Source organism: Lemur catta, chromosome 25 (genome assembly GCF_020740605.2).
Source record: "Lemur catta isolate mLemCat1 chromosome 25, mLemCat1.pri, whole genome shotgun sequence".
Lineage (NCBI taxonomy): Eukaryota > Metazoa > Chordata > Mammalia > Primates > Lemuridae > Lemur > Lemur catta.
This window is the reverse complement of record NC_059152.1, coordinates 2,567,173-2,588,433: the sequence shown is the minus strand read 5'-3', so window position 1 is coordinate 2,588,433 and position 21,261 is coordinate 2,567,173. Positions and strand designations below refer to the sequence as shown.

General features: G+C 57.5%; 1 protein-coding gene across 2 annotated transcripts; it reads right to left on the bottom strand.

The window, feature by feature from the left end:
* Positions 1 to 576: 576 nt before the first annotated feature.
* PSEN2 (presenilin 2) lies at positions 577 to 20,953 on the bottom strand. 2 transcript variants are annotated; one of them, XM_045537170.1, is made up of 13 exons: positions 20,935 to 20,953; positions 20,284 to 20,427; positions 14,750 to 14,785; positions 13,595 to 13,755; positions 11,760 to 11,974; positions 10,400 to 10,541; positions 8,001 to 8,068; positions 7,142 to 7,362; positions 6,387 to 6,485; positions 6,147 to 6,230; positions 5,660 to 5,761; positions 2,675 to 2,793; positions 577 to 1,328 (listed from the first exon to the last, which is right to left on the bottom strand). In XM_045537170.1, the coding sequence occupies exons 4-13, from the start codon at positions 13,733 to 13,735 to the stop codon at positions 1,173 to 1,175; spliced, it is 1,347 nt and encodes a 448-aa protein (XP_045393126.1). In that variant the 5' UTR covers positions 13,736 to 13,755; positions 14,750 to 14,785; positions 20,284 to 20,427; positions 20,935 to 20,953; the 3' UTR covers positions 577 to 1,172. The 2 variants fall into 2 exon arrangements, with proteins under 2 accessions (XP_045393126.1, XP_045393125.1); XM_045537169.1 differs by lacking the exons at positions 14,750 to 14,785; positions 20,935 to 20,953 and having other exon boundaries at positions 20,284 to 20,447.
* Positions 20,954 to 21,261: the final 308 nt, after the last annotated feature.

Genomic DNA, 21,261 nt, shown 5'->3' with positions numbered 1-21,261 from the left:
AACCGGAGATCATGGGTTTGTGTTCCAACCACTCCGCTTACTCCCTGCTTGATCTTGGGCAAGTCATTTAGCTCCTCCATGCCTCAGGTTCCTCATCTGTAAAATGGACATAAGAATAATTCCTACCTCCCAGAATTAAATGCGTTAACCACATGAACTCAATATGAGGCTGGCACAAGCTTGGCCCTGGGGAAGGGTCTGTCATCTGAATCTGCATAAAGTCCACAGCCACTGCCTTGAGGCACTTCCTAAGGTGTCCCATGTCCCCCTCCTTACCTGACAAGTATCTCCTGCCGGCTCCCAGGCACGCCCTGGACAATTTTCTCAAAGCTTCCCCACGGCCCTCTCGCCATTTACACCAGAGCCCACAGACCTCAGGCCTGGCTTTCCGAATGTCTGTGCTTAGGAAACTTTCTAGTTAAAGAAATGAGCGTAGAAAGATGAGACTGTCGAAAGCCTCTCTCCCTCCAACAGGCCAATCGCCCGCTCCCCTGCGGCCACAGCGTGGGTCGCCCTGGCAGTGCGGGTGAGACACGGGGACAGGGCCAACATGTACGGACGGACCCGGTGCCAGCATTCCCACAGGACTCAGCTGTTTATTGATATTAACGTGAAGCCACTTCCCAGCAGCGTGACTGCCCTAACGAGAACAGGACTCGGTTTCTAAAGGTAATGAGATAACAATGACATCACGGACACAGTGTTGGGATCTTCCTTGGAGGGAATTGGCTTTTCTTCTCCAGCCAGAGCCACCAGGTGCGGAGCGCATCCTGAGCACACACCCCTGGTTCCGGATGCACACACGTCCCCACTCATGCTCGCCTTGGCCCTGGGGCGGTTCCAGACCTCGCAAGGGTGGGGGCCCTCCTCCCTGCCCCCGCCCGCCCCGCCTGACCTTCTCCGTCCATCTGGACAACCCTCGTGTCCGGTGGGCGTGGCAGGCTGGCGCCCACGAAGGGACAAGCCAGCGTCTCATGACAAAACAGCCAGCACCAGAAAGCTGGTTCTGCTTCCTCTTCACAAAGTGAACGTGTGATACTTCTTCCTTTCTTTCTTTCTTTTTTTTTTTTAAGGAAAGAAAAGTCTTAAAAATATATGGCACTAGAGTGTAAAACTACACAACTGCGTCCGGTTAAAATTCCCCGCAGCTCCCAGCCCTCGGCGCGGCGCCCTCAGATGTAGAGCTGGTGGGCGGCCAGCGTGTCCATGAAGGGCCGCACCAGGTTGTCCGTGGAGAAGTAGAAGATGAGCCCGAAGGTGATGGAGATGGGCAGGGCGGGCAGCGCCTTCTTGAACACGGCGAGCAGCAGCAGGGTCAGACACAGGCCCTGCGGACAGGACGAGGGCAGGCTGAGGGCGGTGACCCCCCGGGACGGCAGCGGGGGGCGGCAGTTAGCAATCGCCTAGTCCCTGGGCTCAGGAGCTTGTTCGGGGACCAGCTGGACAACAGCGCTGGACACCCCCTTATTTTCTCTGAGAGGTGCAGGGGGCAGGTGTTCTCACCCCCACGACACGCCGCCTGTTAACGGCTGAGCCGGGAGCAGCGTCCTCAGTCCTGGGCGATGCTCTGCCAGCCCCCCTGCCGCCCCAGCTGGCTCCGTGGACACACAGAGGGGGCGGGATGCCCTCAGAGAACATGCGCTCATGTGAACTAGATGGTCTCAGCTGAAATGCCGGTGGGCTTCTCAGTGGCTGACCCCAAAGGAAGCAAAGGGAAGAGGAAACAGCTGCAGGGCCTTGCCCGTGGGCACAGACCTGCCCCGGGAAGCAGTCACAGGGCTGCCCATGCTGCCCTGACCCGGTGGATGCAGGCAGTGGTCCAGCGTGGGGACCAGGAAACAGGGCCTGCCCTGTCCATGTGGACAGCAGGGCTCAGATTGGTCTGGGGGCGGGGAGGAGCCTGGGGTCTACTACCCCACCCCTGACAACGCGTGTGGCCAGAAACAAAGTCCTCAACACACTGGAGCATCAACCTAAATCCTGTGCCCGCCCTGCCAGGTGATGCCGGGGTTTTCATCCAGGTACAAGACATGGAGTAGGCACCGCTCAGAGACTCCACGTCCCCCAACAGACAAAACCCAGAGGTGAGATCATTATGGGATGCCTCCCCATTGTGTGCATCTGGCCACGTGAAGTGAGCACAGGGGCCCCTCAATTCCACTGCTGGGGTTTGCAGTGAGGGGTCTGCTCCCCACCCTCCAGGGACCCCCGGGCTCAGGACCCTGTGGTGTCTGGGTGGCTCGGAGGAGGGAAGCACACAGCTCCGGGGTGGGAGACCGAGTTCCGATCACAGCTCTGCCAGTCATAGCGTGGCCCTCGCCAGCTCTGGGCACGGGCAAGGCCCTGAAGCTATTTCCTCTTCTCTCAATCTGGGGTACCCACAGCACCCCCCAGGTATCCTGACACTAGCCCACAAGGCCAGCAGCCAGCCCTAGGCACAGGGGCATGTGTGCTCGGTGACATCAGAGCCCGGCCCCTGGCCACCCTGCCCTGTGCTGTCCTCGCAGGCCGCAGCCCGTCTTGGTGGCAACCACACCTCCTGCGAGCCTGGGTCAGCCCTCTGGCCCCCCTCTGAGGGAGAACAAATGCAAACTCCTCAGGGCCCCCGGGCCCCCCATACAGACCCCCGAGGGGCCCCCCATAGTGGCCGTCCGGGGGCGCCCCAGCCACTCACGATGAGGATGGCCACGAAGCAGGCCAGCGTGGTGTTCCAGTCCCCGCTGCCCGTGGCCGCGGCCTTGCCCACCAGCACGCTGTAGAAGATGAAGTCCCCGAGGCCGAGCTTCACGCCCCCTGTGCAGGGAGAGAAAGCGGACCATCCCTGAGGATGCCACCAGCCGCTGTGCCAGCCCAAGGGCACACAGGGTCAGAGGGTGGTGACCCTGCCCGGCCCAGCCCAGCTGGACTGCAGGACAGGACGGGCTGCCTCCGAACAGCTGCCAGCGGGCAAGGGGGCACCTGCGGGTCGGGTGCCCTACGACCCCTGACGGCTCAGGTCACACCGGTGCTGGGTGCTTCGCTGAGCAAAGAAAAGGTCAAATAACAACGCATTGGCCGGAGGGGCTGCCCCACCACTGAGTGCCGGGTCTGGGTGACGGATATTTTTAAATAAATTTAATCTCTCTACTTCGAAGAACATGCATGGACAGGAAGAAAGAGGTCCTGGGACCCTGTCCCCTTACAAGTAGGCAGCCACGACGGGTAAGTCGCACGCCTGTCTAGGTAAATCGGACTTCTAAACCGCTTTCGAGTTTGTTTTCTTCAGTACGATGGCCCCTGACACTCGTTCCTAGGGTGACTCTGTTCACTGCTGACAATAAAAATGATTGGCAAAGAATGCAAACCAAGGAGGCCCCCCCTCCCGGTCCCTTCCAGGCCCCAAGCGGGTGTCCCTCCTGCTCCCGGCAGCACCCTGTCGTGTGCCGGGCCCAGACGTCCGTCCTCCTCCCGTCCGGGTTCCTCTGGCTGCCACACTGCTCCTGCTGTCCTGCTCTCGCTGGCTCTCCCCTCCCTGATCGCTCTTCTTTTTAAATCGGGACTCTCAAATGAACCCAGAGATCACTTGGACATGGAGAGGCACCAGGTCCCCTGTCCCCTAACCAATGCTCTCTGGCAAAGCTACCACACGGCTGCCAGGGGACACTCGCAGCCCTCCTGCTACCCGCCTGTCTGGGCCCCTGTCCGCCTCTGGCTGCTCCCCAGGGTCCTCCGCCGGCACCTCTCCTTCCCTCCCTCTGTCGGCATCCCGGACCCTCCCTGGCCACCTACGCTTCTGGGGGCCACAGTTTTGACAACGTGCACATGCTGAGCTCCCCCCAACTCGGGTCTACCGGGTGCCCACCTGGGTGTCCTGCAGGCCCTCCCAAGTCTCTGTGAGCAGCACCACCTTCCACGGGGACCCCCAGCACTGGCCACTGGCGCAGTCCTGCCAGCCAGCCCACGCGGGCTGCGTCCCCACCTCCTCTCCCCTCCTGGTGCCCCGGCAGACTGCATCACGAACGCAGCTCTCCTCCAGTTTTCCTGCTCACAGAGCACTAACGGCTCCCCGGCACCCCAAAATAAAATACGAGCTCGTCCATGACTACAACATGCCCTGAGACCTACGGCTCCCCCTCCACTGCCGCGATGACCACGGCCACACCCAGCAGCCACGGAGCTCCTGAAGGCGTCAGGCCACAGCTGAGCCTTTGCAAAGCAAAAGCTGCTGAATTTGACCTGCCTTTGTCCCTGGTTACCAGGAGACTAAATCCTTGGCATTTCCTATGTAACAGGAGCGTTTTGTTGCTCATGAGCCCCGTGGACCACACCTGAGTTTCTGCTAAAAGACGCGATGACTCAGGATGGGGACTGGTCACCAGAAGGACCAGCCGTGTGATCAGAGGGTTGAAGCTTTGGGCCGGCAGACCTGAGGGGTGCGGGGAGGGGGATGAGGCTCAATCAGTGGCAAACACTGACCCGTCACACCTGTGTAACCAAACCCCATGAAACATGACACTGAGGCTAGGTGGGTGGACACAGCCAGGTGTCAGGAGGGTGACGTGCCCTGTTCCACCAAGAGAGGACACAGGAAAGACATGGTGGGGACCCTACTAGACCTTGCCCTGTGTGCTTCTTCACTTGGCTGGCCCTGTGTCGCACTCCTTATAGTAAAACTGTAATTGGAAGGACAGTGATTTCCTGAGTGCTGTGATCCTCGGTAGCAAATGACTGAGCCTGAGGGGGTCGGGGGAAGCCCCAGATCTGTAGCCAGTTGGTGAGAAGAGTGGGCGGCCCATGGGCCCCCAGAACTGGCAGCTGGTGTCTGAGGCGGCCAGTCCCCTGGACCAGGCCTCCTACCCCGTGGGGTCTGAGCTGACCACGGGTAGCCGGTGCCCAGCGCGAGCTGTAGGTGCCAGTCGGCACTGGGACAAACGCCCCCAGTCTGCAGGGCGGTGACCTACTCGTCCTTCAGGTCCCACCTTGGGTTCATCTTTCCCAAACGCAGCCGTCTTGAGTCACTAGAATCCCTTAAACCACCTGCTGCTCCCATGAGGCCCTGCGGTGTCATATGCCACAGCACCTGCCTGTTGCAGGTGCCACCTGGCACGCAGCGAGTGGTCTGTGATTGTGTCCTAACAGAATGGCTGTTTTAATTACCTGGGAAATAACATCTCAGCATGTCCCCAGGTGTGTCTTCAAGACCCTCCCACACCTCTGGTCTGCTCAGGTCTCAGCTCCGACCGCCTGCTAGTCTGGCAAGTTCCCCTGTACCCCGTCTTCTAGTGATGCTGTGACTCAACATCCAGAGCTCAGAAGTTAGGTCCACAGGTAACCTTCTTCACCCCTGGAAGCCCCACCCCATGCTCTCCCGGCGGCCCCCTCCAAGTCCTCACCGGCTTGTAGGGTGTGTGTGATCAGTGCCCGTCACACTGGGAGACCCCCAGGCCTGGCCTCCCCCCACCGCAGGCGCAGGGTGGGCACTCGATACATGTCACCTGACCACCTGGCTTAGCCGGGGTGCAGAAGCCCCAAGGGCCTGGCATCGAGACTCCAGCCCTGCAGGCCTGTCCCCGACTTCACAACGACACCTCTAATATGAACAGGGGCCTCTCCCCTCACACCTCCTCTGCCCTCTGCCCCACCCCTGGGCGAAGCAGACCACGGGAGACGGGCACCTTACTTTCCTCCTCTTCCTCCAGCTCCTCCCCTGGGTAGCCAGGCAGGGGGGCCTCGAAGACTTCGGGGTACGAGGGCTCCCCCAAACTGTCATAGGAGTCTTCCTCTGGGTGTGCAGGAAGAGAAGACGATCAAAATTGCCACGAGCAGAGGGCAAGGGAGAGAGACAAAAGCTGGTCAGAGGGCTGCCTGGTCTCTGGGGAAGAAAGATCCAGGAAGGGTCCCCCTGAGCGTCACTGCCTGACCTCAGGGCTCCCCGACCTCAGGGCTCCCCGACCCTCACACCAGCCACGCCCAGCCGCAGTGAAGCACTGGAGGCTGGCAGGGGGATCAACATGCCCACCCTCGCACCCTCTCCAAGATGGTTTATGGATGACACGTCACTCTTCCCCTCCTGGACTCGTGCCCCCCAGAGAGGCCAGGCTGGGCGGAGCGGCGTGCAGGGGAGAAGCTGCCCCCAGTGATGAGGCTGGCAGGCCCCCAACACTCACCCATCTCGGGGTCATAGGGGAGCTGCAGGGCTCCCTGGGAGGAGGGATCCAGCTTGGCCATGCCCACCGTCCACACCATGGCAGCTGTGGGGGGAGAAAAGGGTTACGACTCCGCTGGTGCTGACAGTGGCTGCCTGCAGGGCCCGGGGGGAGGTGGCCAGCCTGGGGGCAGTCCCTTGTCCCTGCTACAGACCACGCGCGGACCCCCGCGGTTGGGCAGAGGCGTGGCAGCCCACTCACACGAGTATATCAGGGCAGGGAATATGGGCTCGTTTCTCTCCTGGGCAGTTTCCACCAGCATCCTCAGTGGCCCTTTGGGACACAGTACGGCGACAAGATCTGGGAAAACAGAGACATCCTTGTCACATTAAAGAAAGTCGCGTATCCCAAGCAGCCCCTGAAGGAGGAGTCAGTCCTGCAGCACCGGGGCTCTCAGACCATGCCTCGACACTGGGCTGCATCCCACACTCGCCAGAGTCCGCACTGGCCGGAGCCCAGAGCAGGGTCTGAAACGGTTAACTGCAGGGCGGGGACAGCTGTGTGCCTGGGACCCAGAGGACGGGCTTGAGAGTCCCACTTCTCACATTCCTTATCCTTAAGACCGAAACAGCAATGCTGGCAATGGTAATCTCACTAAGATTAATTAAATAGCAGCTAATATTCGGGGTTATGTACAGGTACTGTGCCCAAAGAACTTACAATTGTTCTAACAACAAATAACTTTGTGCATGAATCGCTTAACAGTGCACGTGCTCCACCCGCATGCAAAGAATAACGGGAAATATGGCGGCCAGTGACGGCCAGGTTTTATTTCTAGAATACCAAGAGCCTATGAGGCCTCCTGGGTTTTGCAAGGGAGAACCTCTCAGAAGGGAGACCGCCCAGGCCTCCCTGGAAGTGGGGTGCACTTTGCACCCCATCCTTGTGCAGCAGCGAGGACGGCGTGGCCCTGGGTGTCCCCCCCACCGCCCACCCCCGGGCTGGCCACCGCCTACCGTACACAGAGATGGCGCCCAGGATGACCCAGGCCGACCACTCGGGAAGGTACTTGATGAACACCAGGGCCATGAGCGCGCTGATGGCGATGAGGTAGGCTTGCTGCAGCACGAGCGGCCCCTTCCAGTGGATGCACACCATGCCCACCGCCCCGAAGTTCCAGACGGTCAGCACGAGCGTGGGGTAGTCCATGGCCACGTTGTAGGTCTTGAGCACTTCCCTGCGGGGCCGGGGTTGTGCCCGGGGGCGGGAGACTCAGTGGAGACCCGACGCCCTGACACGGTTTGACGCCAGCCAGTCCCAGCCCGGCCTTGTTCACTAATGCTCCCTTCCCCCACATCCACTGGCCCTATAGCTAACCACTCGGAATATTTTCTAGAACAAGATGGAAAGTAAAACCAAGACTCAGGCTTTGCGTGGCTTACGTAAACGGGCATTGGTACAGCCTGGAAGATCCTTTGCATGTGGAAAAGGTCCTTGGAAAAGTGTTTTGTCCTTGTCCCTCCAATCTCTGTGGGCCCCTGGGTCAGGCTGATATCCCAAATCAAGCAGCAACAGAACAGGCAATTGTTCCCGTAAACTAGGAAGTACCCAGGCCTGGGACTGTGGATTTGGAAGGGTTTCCGCACCCCCCATGAGATTCAGGAACTAGAAGAGACACGTGGCCCACTATGCATCCCGCTCATTGTGCCAAGGCCCCTAAAAGAGGGGCTCGGAGGTGGGGGGCCCTTGGAACAGCCAACGTGAGGGAGGGCTGTGGCTCAACGGTCACCGCTCCCTGCCTAGGTCCCACATATCCGTGCATGCTGCAGGGAGAGGGTCCCCAGGACGCCCCTGCTGCCCATGGCTGCCACTCACCCAAGGTAGATGTAGGTGAAGAGGAACAGCAACATCAGGGAGGACATGATCAGCCAGCCGTGGATGAACTGGACGACAGAACAGACAGGAGGGTCACAGGGTGTCCCAAGCTCCCCAAATCACAAGTCCCCCGGGTTCCTGGGACTGATACCCAAGCCCCAAAGTCTTTGTCAGGCTACTCCCTGACCACGTTGGATGGCAGCAGGTGGCCATCTTATATGCAAGGGTGACACAGCCTCATGCTGTCCCCACCTCTCTACTCGGCTCGTTCACTTCGAACAGACATGCTGGGCATCTCCTACTCGCCAGGCACTGTTCTGGGCTCGGGAGAGAAAGCTAGAGAAGCCTCTGGCTGTGGCATTGCATTGCAGCATGTGGGGAGACAGAGGACACATAAACAAATACACGTAACAGGTGGCAATGACGGCTACAGCGAAACCAGCATTGGCAGGACACAGTGACAGGAGACTGCGTGCTATTTTAAATGCACTGGTCAGGGAAGGCCTCTTGAGGGGGCTAGTTTTCAACAGAGACAACCCCGGAAGGCTTGTTCCTCCTCTCCTGGCCAAGCCTGGGAGGGTGAAGGACAAGAGTGGGCTGATCCCAAACCAGCCCCTCAGCCAGCCACCAGCAGTACCAGGACATCACCTCCTACCAGCCTCACCCCCCAGGACCACTGGGACCTCAGCAGACACCTGGCCTACTTGGGGCAGCTTCACCCCCGAGGACCAACCCATCAGTCACTACCCCAACCCACTGGGACGCAGTGGGGACCTGGTCTATCTGGGGTGAAGGCAGCCGCCTTGGCCGTGTGCACAGCCAAAAGGGCACGTGCTGAGCCTCTCATCTCCGCCTGCTGCCCACCGTGGTGCCAGCTTCCCACACTCGCCATACTACCCTAGATCGTTCCTACGCAGGCTGTTTCCTCTGCTCCGAACCTGCTGGCCTCTACCTGCTTCCCACCACCCACCAACCTCCCCACTGCAATGTTAAAACCCTGCCTCATTTACTTATTTTATCATTATTTTTTAGAGGCCAGGCGTGGTGGCTCACATCTATAATCCCAGCACTCTGGGAGACCGAGGCAGGAGGCTTGCTTGAGGTCAGGAGTTCGAGACCAGCCTGGGCAAGAGCAAGACCCCATCTCTACCAAAAATGGGAAAAATTAGCCAGGTGTGGGGGTACACGCCTGTAAGTCCCAGCGACTCGGGAGGCCGAGGTGGGAGGATTGCTTGAGCCCAGAAGTTGGAGATTGCACTGAGCTATGATGATGCCAGGGTGACAGGGCGAGACCCTGTCTCTGAATAATAATAATATTTTTTAGAAACAGGGTCTCTCAATGTTGCCCACGCTGGGACTCACTCCTGGGCTCAAGCGATCCTCCTGCCTCAGCCTCCCGGGACGCCGGGACCACAGGTGCTGCTGTTCCCTCACGGCACCATCTCTGCCCCATCCCTCTCACCCGGGCACCCCACACCTCCAACCACCTGCCCCACAAATGGCAGCCATCTAATCAAAAAACCACTGTGCTGTGCCCATGTGTAAACAGTTTGAAATCAGGTGACGCCTAGCTTAACTTTCTGTCGGTCTTTAGCGGTTCAAAGCCTTCCTTAGTTTGCCTAAAACCAACGTCTAAAAGTTTATGGCATCTTTGGAGACAGGACGGTGCCCTGATTCAGGCAGGTGAGATGGGCTCTTCCTCTACTCCCTGGGGCCACTTAGGAGCTGCAGGAGGGCCCAACGCAGCTGTGTCCTGGGGCTGCAAGACCTCAGCGTAGCCTCTCTACCTCCCTGTCCAGTAGGGAAACGGAAAAATAGAAATAAATCTGGAGGGGAAGTATTGGGGTGAGGAGAGCCTAAAATAGAGCTTCAGAAAGAGAAGCAAACTAAAATTAACTTCTGACTGAGAAGTGACACATGGAACATCATTGCAATGAGGAACTCAGCTGAGTGGGATTCTGTGCGCGTTTAACAGACAATCCTATTAGCTCATCTGCACGGGGGGACAGGCTAGGGGGAGAAAGAGTACCAAAAATCAGAGCTTACTTTGCAGAAAAAAGGAACTCCAGATTTTTTTAAAAAGGTGGCTGCGGAATGGTGTGGGGGGGAGGAGATGGGAGGCAGGGGGCGTGGCCGGGAGGCGTGCCCTGGAGGCGGCGGGCAGGGGCGTGGCCTGGAGATAGGGCGTGGCCGGGAAGCAGGGGCGTGGCCGGGAGGCGGCAGGCAGAGGCGTGGCCTAGAGGCGGGGGCGTGGCCTGGAGATAGGGCGTGGCCGGGAGGCAGGGGCGTGGCCGGGAGGCGGCAGGCAGGCGGCATGCCCTGCAGGCGGCGGGCAGAGGCGTGGCCTAGAGGCGGGGGCGTGGCCTGGAGGCGGCGGGCAGGGGCGTGGCCGGCCTCACCTTGTAGCAGCGGTACTTGTACAGCACCACCAGGAAGATGGTCATGACCACGATGACGCTGATCATGATGAGCGTGTTCAGCACGGAGTTGAGCAGGCGCTGGCCCACCGAGGGCGTGTCCTCAGTGAACGGCGTGTAGATGCTGGGGGCGGAGGCACGGGGCTGGCACTCCGGGTCCCCGCCGGCTCCCGCTCCCGAACGCCCCCCACCCTGAGCCCCCCCTGACCGTGCGGGGAGGCGCCTGGGAACCCCCATGCTGCCCCCCAGCCCCCACTGGCACAGCCACACGCTGACCCGGCACAGCGCGGCCACCATCCCCGGGAGTGGTCCTCGTCTTCCAGCCCATTTCCTGGCACTAACCACACACCTGCGGCCTCATGCAGCAGTGTGGGCAGGACGACCTCCCCACCCCCAGACTAACCTCCTAGGTGCTTCTCTCTGCCCACCCACTTCTCATCCCCCGCACCCACCCTCTCCGTCAGCCCCGCCCAGCCCAGGCCCCTCCACCTGTTGCCTCCCACCCCCACCCGCGGGGCAGCTGCACTGGCAGCCCAGGCACTCGGGAGGCAGAAACAGCAGCTGACCCCCGGATGCGGGGGCACAGCGCCGGCTGAGGCCTCTCAGCGCCTTCCCTGCCCGGCCTGAGTCCCCTGCAGACGCTAAGCTTCCTTAGGGCGGGGGCTTCTCGCTCTACTCCTTTCAAGAACCAAAAAACAAACACACACAAAATGAAACAAAAAGTCCCTCACTTAAAAAAAATAAAAAAGAGTTTAGAGAAGGCTGAGCGGTGACAACCACTGGGGGAGGGGGCAGGGAGCTTCTCATTGTTCTGTGCTGCTGCTTCTGCGTGTATTTTACTAAAACAAAACAAAGGGCTTTATAAACCTTCCTCCCCAGGCTGGGAGTGAGCTAAGAAATCATCTGGTCCAACCAGCCACCTTGTTTTACATTCGAGGGAGCCGAGATCCAGAGAGGAAGTGACTTGCTTGTGGCCCCGTGGTGACTGAGGGCACAGCTGTGCCCGGGGCCTGGCACTTGCCACATGGAGCTCGGCTTGCTTCTGGAGTCAGACCAGTGTGCCCGAGCGCTCACCTGCGGCAGGCACTGTTCGGAGCCCTTTGCTTGTATTAACTCACTTAACTCTCCCAGTAGCCCCACTCCTAAACCCATTACACAGACCAGGAGACTGAGGCAGAGGTTAGGAACGTGCCCAGGCAGGTCACACGGCCAGGAGGCAGCGGCCAGGCCGTGCGCCTGGCAGCTCTTCAGCCCTGCTCCCTACTGCCACCGGTGTGGAGCCGAGGTGCCAACCCTCAACCCAGCCCCACCCTGCCCCGTGCCACCCGGGTCCCCAACTCACAGCTGTCCATTCTTCTCCGTGTAGAAGCGCACGGACTTGATGGTGGCCACCACCACGATCATGCACAGAGTGACGGGCACGAACAGCATGATCACATGCTTCGCGCCGTATTTGAGGGTCAGCTCCTCCTCCAGGCCCGGTGGCCGCCCGGGGACCCCACTGCAGACATAGCGGTCAGGGTCCTCCTCGCCGTCCTCCTCACTGTCCTGGATTCTCTGTGGGAAACCACGTCGTGAAGGTCACGGGATGCCCCCGCAGTGGCCTACTGCTGCAGCGCATGGACTTTTGCAACCGGAGAGGAGGAGTTTGAACGCGGTTTTCCAGACATAAGAAGCCGTCTGTGAGCTACAGTTTAGATACGGGAGCGCTGGAATTTTCAGGACAGTGGAAAAGTGTGTGAGGACAACCGAGGAGAAGACTCAGGGTTGGGCCAACCACCCTATGAGGGAAGGAGGCCGCACAGCCGGGAAGAGGGCAGTGTGCAGGGCCCCGCTTACTGGCTCATGAATTCGGAACACGTCAAAAGACTTTTCCCCTTCCTAAGCGCGGGGAATCGGGATGGCACTCAGCTCTGTTCACGTGGCCACGCTGATCTGGGAGGAGACAGGCCAGGTGATGGGGGGAAACAGATCAAAAATCACCAACTAGAGGAGTCAGCACACACGGGGACTCTCTTGGAGTGTGAATAGGACTCCGGGAATTTGGAGAGGAAGAAATGACTTTGAACCTTTTGCCCCACAACATCAAGCATGTTGAGCACCTGGAGGACACAGGCTCCCGGGAAGGGGAGAGGGTGCAAGGGACAGCAGGATGTCTGCCAGACGCCGGCACTGACAAAAATCTCTATTTCGGGACCGTGGCAATTCAGGGTCGTTAGCTGCCTTGTTAATCAGGCTAGCAGCCAGAGGAAAAGCCAAATGAAACAAAACCCAAAAAATGACAGTCGCTTCAGTATCGCTTCTTTGCAGAGAGAGCCCCAATCTAGGCATTCCGCTGAGAAATGAAAGGAAAACTGTTCGTCAGCAGGAACTGAAACAACTACAATGCACAAAACCTCCCGGAGATAAAATAAGAAACTATCTAGAAAAGGCCGAGCAGTGGCCTTGAGCTGGGGAGCTTCCCTCGGAGCTCCAGCCCCCCGCGCCACCCCCCCCACCCCCCCGCTCTGTTCTCATGGAGAAACGAGCTCAAATTTCAGCAAAGGGATTAAGGTTGGCTGTAGGAAAACAGATCACATGAAGGTTTTTAAATTCTATAATGGGCACAACAAAGAATGGAGATTCAGGCGAATTCAGATGTTGTTCTGCCCTGACAGGAAGGGAGAGGCACCACTCAGTGACCCTCCCGAGGATGTCCCACTCTCCATAATGCAACTATCTCCAGCCCTGGGGGCTGCAGAGGGCAGATCGCAGCGCAGCCCACCCATCCCCAGCTCAAAAGTCAAAGGTGAATTAGGCACTCGTCGCACGGTCACCGTGTCTAGCCACCTGCCAAAACATTTGTCCCCTCCGGCAGCCTCTCCTCCTACCACCTACGCTTCTGCACCACCTGTCCTAGCATCGGGGCAGCCAAACTTACTCTCCCGTGACCTGCACTAGCAGGTAAATCCAAGACGGCGGGGTCGAGCGTGTCATTCGGCCCACCGCCAAATCCATCTTCCACTACGACGTGCAGAGTCTCCCACGAAGCCCGTGCAGGTGGCAGACCCACCGCGGCGGACCGCCCACCCCTTTGGCCAATTCCCACCCACGTCGGGAATGTGCGGTTGTCACCTGTCAGGGACAGGAACCCAGGGCCTGTTTCAAGCCTCCCCCAGCCCCGGTGGTGGGACCTACCCACTGGGCAGTGTTCTCTCCGTCCTCCGGGCCCGGCCCGCCCTCCTGGCAGGAGCGTGGCGAGGGGCTCTCGGCTGACATCAGGGACGTCCGCTCGTCGCACACTTCTTCCTCGCTGTCAGAGGCCATGAAGGTGAGCATGGCCCTGCCTCAGCAGGCACCTAGAGAAAGGGGCACAGGGAACTCATTCTGCTTTCCCGCGAGATGACAGCAGCAGGGGGCTGGCGGGGGGGACTGGAGGTGGCTCAAAGACCTGGACCCAGGTCCTGCCCCACAGCCAACTTCCAAGACATGCACATCAAACAGCTGCCGTAAAGCAAGAGTCCCTGAGAGCCACCACTGAGGCCTTGTGTGGGACTGGCCTGAGGAAGACTCATGCCACAGTGGGTGGAACACCCAACCAGAAAAGTCAGGGCCACTCCGAAACGTCAGTGTGCTCATTCATTCAATCAACAAACATCTGCTGCACACCTGTTGTGCACCGAAGATCATGCTGGGGCTCTGGGGATACAAAATGAGCTAAGAAACACCCTTGTCCTAAAAAAACAAAACAAAAACCATCCAAGGTGACAAATGATATAATCCAGGTGTTCAACAGGAGGAGCAGAAGCATAAAGAAAGCACCAAAACCTCAGAGATCAGGACTGTTTTCTCGAGAAGATTAACATTTGCTGGAGACAGGTTTTCCCAGACGTGACAGGAGGGCAGAGGGGTACCAGGGATGCCCCAGTGTGGGCCTCACGCTGTCCAGGTGTGGCTGGGTGGGACTGTGGAGGTGAGAGGGGTCTCACACACCACGTTAAGGTGTCTGTCATATCGGGGGCAATCATGACAGATAAGATCAGATCTGTGTTTACAAATCTCAGTCTGCTGCTGACCACAAAGGGCAGGTGACACACCCCCTGCCCCATACTGTGGGAGGTGGGGAGGGTCTAAGGCAACAGCAGGGTGGGTATGACTGAGGGGGCAGAGCCCAGGGACAGTCGGGAGGTAGATGACAGGACCTGATGTGTGGGACAGAATAAGAACAGAGCTCTCAGGCAGAAAAAGCCCCTGAACAATGGCCGCCGTGGAGCAGGGTGTGGAAAAACTGGGACGAACTGGACTGACCTTACTGAAAGCAGTAAAAATAAGAAGCTTTAAAAATAGCCATACCTTTTGATCCCAAAATGCTACTTCCCAGAACTTGTCCTAAGAAAATAACAATGTTTACATAAAAATGTGTTATCATTATATGTAACTGTTAAAAAAAAAAGTGAACGTGACTGAAATTTTATTTATTTGTTTATACATACATACAGAGTTTCTCTCTGTTGCCCGGGCTACAGTACCATGGCGTCAGCCTAGCTCACAGCAACCTCTAACTCCTGGGCTCAAGGGATCCTACTTGTCTCAGCCTCCCGAGCAGCTGGGACTACAGGCACGCACCATCACGCCTAGCTAATTTTTTCTATTTTTAGTAGAGATGGGGTCTCACTCTTGTTCAGGCTGGTCTTGAACTCCTGACCTCAAGTGATCCTCCCACCTCGGCCTCCCCAGTGCTAGGATTACAGGCGTGAGCCACCACGCCCAGCCTCTATACTATGATATATTCATCTGATGGGGACTAATATAGGATGCCTAAAAATCTTATTTCAAGGACTATTTAATAACATGGAAAAATACCTAATGTTAAATTGAACAGAACATAAAACTTTACACACTTCATCATCTGAATGTTCCTATAAAATGTATGTACATACAGGACTTGCAAGAAATATTACAAAACATTAAAAGTAATTATCTTTGGATGGTGGGACTGTGGGTGGTTTTAATTTTCTCTCTGTTTTTCTGCATGTCACAAGTTTCCATAATAAACATGGACAGCGTCTGTAGTTTTCAGGCTATTAAATTCTTAAAAGGAAATAATGAGCATCAACATTTAGACAGGTTTTTGCCTACTCTTGCCCCTCTGGATTGCCCCCTCATTGGCCTGGGGGGGACAGCAGGGACTTGATGAAGCCACTTTTGCATGTGTTCCTCAGCCCTTCTGACCCGGCTCCAGAAGGAAAACAGAGCTGCTGGGATGTATTTTGCTTCCCTTTGCAATTCCGAAGAGCATGCTTTGCGAGACACCTGAGTCGGTACTGACACGGGGCTCTGAAATCCTTGGAGGGAAACCCCCCAGGTGAATATGTGCAGATCAACAACCTGGCTGGAGGTGTGTCCACAGCACGGTGCCCGTGGGTGACGCAAAGAGCTCCCACAGGAGGCTGACTCATGGGGGTGGGGGTGGGGCTGGGCAATGCTCCCACTCTTCATGTCAAATCGCATCAGCGAGAGCAACCAGCTCTCCCCATCTCCCACCCCCTGCCCCCCCCATTCTCTGAGGAAGTGGCAGGAAAACGCAGCGGGGCAGTGGGGAGTCCAGTGTGCACACTACGTTCTGGAAACCCCTCCCAGAAGGAAGCACTGTGGCTCACAGCTGCCTGGGTCAGGATGCAAAATCGAACTTCCGAAGCAGCCACTGCACACGCCCGTGCATCAGCTGAACGGGGTCTTAGGGCTGAATTACCCAAACCAAGGAGCCCGACCTAGAGAATCTCCCCGACGATGGTGCTGTGTCAGCAGATGCCGCAATCATTCTGGAAACCTGGTGACCCAATTTCCTCCACCTCCTTTTCAGGTCAGAGGAAAGCAAAGGTTTGGGCCTTAACATTTAAGGCCAACAGAACTAGGTAGCAAATAGATTTTAAAATGCCATAGCTAACCCTAGTGCCTCATGGAAAAAGATGGAACGAAGGCAGAGCGGGAGTCACGGCGCTTACCACAAACGCTTGGGGCTGCAGGGGAAGGGCCACATCTCAGACACTTGGTTTCTTTCTCCCGGCAGCTAAATGAACAATGTCCCCTGACTACAAAGAGGGCAGCCTGGGTTTTAAACACGTCACTTTCAATGGTCATGTGGCGACCTCGCAGTACTTGCATGACTCCCGGGAAGGCCCAGAGTCTACCCTCAAAATAAGGAAGGGCTGCTAAGGTCAGATGACACCCTGAGAAATTCCCACAGCTTCCGTGCCCACTTCTGTCCCCCAGCCCTGGGCACCTGACCACGTGCTTAGCCCCAGCTGACCATGCCTCTGTCCATCCAGCTCAGCCCACATCGTGATGCACCACGGACTACACGGTTCCGCCCGACATGGGGGGAGGCTTCTGCCAGAGCTGGGGCCCGAGTCCCAGAAGGAAGCCCCGGAAGGACCGCCCCACGCTCCCGGACCACAGGCTCCAGGAACCCTCCGATGGGGCCTCCAGAACCTCAGCCCAAGCTCTGGATTTACCTCCATGAAGCCTTTCCTACACAGAAGTACCCAGGGCCCAGGCAGAGTTCTCTCGTTTCCTGCAATAGCCTGCGAAAGGGCAGTTTGGGGGGAAGTGGCAGAGGGAGCCCCTGGCATGCCACCCTTGAGTAAGGCCCCAAAATTTGTTGTATTGTTTTGCTTTTTTAAATGAGAAGCTGCAAGCCAGGGGTTCAAGTTGAACCACATACTCCCTGGCTGCGTGGCCTCGGACCATTTAATCTCACAGAGCCCATCTTCTCTTCTGTAAAAAGCAGAACAGGCATACCTTGCAAGATTATCGTAAAAGCTAGAGATAATACGTAAAGCATCCAGCACATAGTAGGTGCTCAATAAATGATAGCTATAAAGAAGACAAAATAGAGGAGGGGACGCCGTGAGAGGGGATACGGAAGCCTCTAGATGCACCTCTGGAAAAGTTACTAAGCTGCTGAAGCACCAGACACACCAGCTGGCCTCAAAGGCCAGGCCCCAGGGGGAGATCCTGTTTCCATCTGGGCCCAGCCCAGGGCACTCTGGCCACGTGAATGTTTTGTCAAATGAAAGGGCACTTCCACAGGACAATGTCAGAGCCGGAGAGAATCTTAAAGGCCATCTAGTCAGCTCTTCTAAGTAACTTAAGTCCAGAGGGGCAAATGGAATGAATTAAAGTGCCATGACCAAAAGCCACAGTTAAAACTCAGGTCTCCAAACTGCCCATCAAGGCGCTCTTCCCCGACCACTCAGCACCTGCGAGGGTCACACAGACAGGCAGCCCCCACCGCACACCATGTGGGCTCTCTGGGAACACACTCATATTTATTTACAAGGCATGTACTTTTGCCACGGGCAGGTGTGTTTCTAGAAGTGCCCCTTAATCACTCACTCACTGGATCATCTTAAAACCCAACAAATTCTCGATCCTGTCCCGCTACCCACAACTCCCACCCCAGGGCCCACTCTGCTCTCCCTCTGCTACTTCTCTGCCGTGTGTGTGGCTCTGTGGGGGAGGTGACAGGGCCCTGCTTTTCTGGGCCAAAAGGGAGAGTGGGAAAGTGTCCCGCTGTTGGGAATGCTGAGATAAATAACAGCATGTTCCAGTGCTCTCTCCCCACACCCATCAAATCCGGTTTTCCAATATTCAGTGAAGGGAAAATTCTGCAGGCATAACATCAACACAAGAAACAGGATGCGAAAACTTCATCTACCGTTTCCTACCTCCACTGTTTTCACAGATACATATATATGTGCGCAGAGTGGAGCCCTGGAAGGAAATGCATGTTAAGAGTGGTTCTCTCTGTGCTGAAGGCTAAGGGACGACTTAATGAAATATTTCCTTTATTTTCTAGAATGAACATGTCATACTTTTATTTTTAAAAAAAAAGCCAGGAGGTGTCTGGTTAAGTTATAGCAGAAAAGTGGGCACCCTTTAAATGTTTCTTCCCCTGCTCTAGAATTTTAGCGAAGATGAACAAGCAACCCATCTTCCCAGACAATGAAAAGGCCATAAAACAATGACGTTTGGTCTTTCCTGAGGCCTGATCTGAAATTATTCTTTTCCCCAGACATTAACATGGTGGTGAGACCACCTCCAGGCTTGGCGCCCATGTCAGACGCAGCCGGAACGTTCCCCCTGGGCGAGCCTGCCTTTCAGCCCACCAGCCTTGCCCTCAGCTGTAGCGGCCCGGGAACAGGTGGGAACACTTGCAGGGACATTTGCTGTCTTGTCGGTTTCCAACTAAACAGTGTCCAAAAGTCAAAGCAACAGCTGAAAAACAGCCAAAGCCAAATGTTTCATCAGAAACATGCAAGTGACCTACACACACTGCTTCGGTTTCTTTGGGAAAAAAAAAACAACCTTTTTTGTTTGTCAGGAAGTTGCTCATGGAGACTCTGCAGAAACTTTCTGGGCGTCAGTGCAGAAACATGGGGCCGGGGGGTGAATGTGGCGAGCCTCTTGTGCAAAAACTCAAAACATAAAGATGACGTAGCCTGCTGTGTTCAAATCCTGGTGCTCAAAGGCACGGAAACCACATAAGTGGACAGCTGCTTAAGCCCCTGAACTTCAGTTTTCCTGGGAAAACTGACTATAATAACTACTTTGAATCCTAGCACTTTGAGAGGCCAAGGGGGAGGATGGTTTGAGACCAGGAGTTCAAGACCAGGCTGAGCAACATGGAGAGACTTCATTTCTACAAAAAAATAGAAAAATTAGCTGGGTGTGGTGGTATGTACCTGTAGTCCCAGCTATTTGGGAGGCTGAGGCAGGAGGATCATTTGAGCCCAGGAGTTTGAGGTTGCAATGAGGTAATGACACCACTGCACTCTAGCCTAGGCAACGGAACAAGACTCTGTCTCAAAAAAATAAATAAAATAAAATAATAACTACTTGAATTCTTAGGATAACTGTGATACTACTGCACAAAATAGCTTTTCATTGTATATGAGTAACTCATAAACAAGGTACCTTATGTCATTACTAACATCAATAACAGAGAAAGGCCAAGGTAAGGTGAGGGTCCTTCATTTGGCAAACCGTGGGCAGTGAGCAGCGGGGAGGGCAGGGGTGGGGGAGACAGGCACACCACATGCACCAAGCCTCCACACTGAGCAGCACACTCCGGCCAGGCCCTTCCTCATCCTAATCCTCATCCTCTTCCCCCTCCTTCCTTCCATTTTCAGACAAGAACAGGTCACTCACTCACCACACAGGGACAAGTCTTGTACTCAACACCCGGCACACAGGCACTTCAACACCAGAGGATGTGGTTTTCCCCCAAATCCGAAACAACATCCACTCCACTCCGAAGCAACATCCCCCCAAGCCCCCACTCCAGCCTCCACCCTGGAACCCAAGGCTGATCCTGGGGGGACGGGCCGCCACGTTCCCCAGCTGAGGGCAAGGACCCCAGGCCCTCCACCAGCCGGACGGTCACACTCCCACACAGCCACATTCGGCAGAGTGGAAGCGGCTTATCCGAAGCCTTTAATTACCCCCAAAGGTCTTGGCTGAAGCTCTTGGAGCTCAGGTGTCAACAGAAACGTCTATGCAGACGCAAGGGGCCTCCATACTGGAAGTTTCTTCGCCCACAACAATGGCAACCCAGCCTGCGGCTTTTGAGTCAGACTGGTCCGCAGTTGTCTGCAGGGGTTACTCCCAGGTTCTCACCAGTGAGGGGGACGCTGCCACTTCACCAACGACACCTCTCCCAGCCCATGCCCTTCATGAACTGAAGTAACAAGGGGACACTTGCTAAGCCAGCGGACGGGGACGTTTGCTCTAACTAGCAAAGGGCTGAGGTCAGGCCCAAGGGACGGACGGCAGAACGCGAGGCCGGGACACCGGGGTCTCAGCCTGGCTCTGCTATATCCTACCTGGGCGACCTTGGGCAAAGTCACTTTAGCTCTGTGGGCTCAGTTTCTTCGTCAATCAAATTCGGGGTCCACGCTAGCTTCAGTTTCAGTTTCCTTCGGCTTCGAAAGCTTGACTCCGGGCGTTTCCCCGCAGCTGCGAGGAGCCTGATAAAACAACAAGCCCCGCGGGTCAGGCCGGCCCCGCGGCCCTGCCCCTCGCGCGCGCGGGGAGACCCCCGCAAAGCACGCCCCGGGCCCGGGGGGCAGGCCGAACGGACTGCGCGCAACCGAGGTCCCCGGCGGGAGGAAAGAACGAAATGGCCCCGCCACACGCCCCCCAGCCCCACGTGCACTGTCCCTTTAAATGCACCGGCCCCGCAACTGCGCGCACCTCGCCCCACCGCTTGCGGGGGCTCCGGCGGCGGCGGCGGGGGTCCCGGCCGGCGGGAGGCCCGGGGGCAGCTCTGGGGCCCTCCCGCGCCGCGGGTCCGGGGCGACCCCACCGCCGCCCCCGCGGGACCCCCCCTCTCGGCCGCAGACGCCGGGAGCGCTACGCACGCAGGGCCGAGGCCCGAGCCGGGGAGGGACCGCGGCCCGGGGCGCGCGGAGGGCAGGGCCGGGCCCGCAGGCCGCAGCTCCGCCCGCCTCCCGCGCCCAGCCCCGCGCGCTCACCTGCTCCGCCGCGGCCCCGCACGGTTCACGCCGCTGGCGGAGCGCCCGGGCGACCGGCGCCGGCGCAGACCCCGCCCCGGCCTCCCCCGCTCGGCCTCCCCCGCCTGGAGCCCCGGGCGCGCGGGGGACGGTCCCCGGGCGCGGCAGGGCCTGGCCTGGCGCCTTCTTGGGCCGCGCGAACGGCGGCACCGACCTGACACTGGACCCGGCAGTGCCCTGAGATCGGGTGGGGGCCGGGCCTGTCACCTTCCTGCGAGCCAGGCGGCTCCACGGGGCGGCAGGGCATTCGCTGCGCGTGCATTCCCTTCTCCTGTAGTTTTAGGACCA

Bases quoted from the DNA above. Each gene is read 5' to 3' on its own strand.
- PSEN2 (XM_045537170.1), bottom strand. From the start codon at position 13,735: ATGCTCACCTTCATGGCCTCTGACAGCGAGGAAGAAGTGTGCGACGAG. The intron at 6,486-7,141 runs GTAGGCGGTGGC...CTGTTTTCCCAG, and splicing joins GGGCGCCATCTCTGTGTACG to ATCTTGTCGCCGTACTGTGT. The intron at 5,762-6,146 runs GTGAGTGTTGGG...CTGCACACCCAG, and splicing joins CCCCTATGACCCCGAGATGG to AGGAAGACTCCTATGACAGT.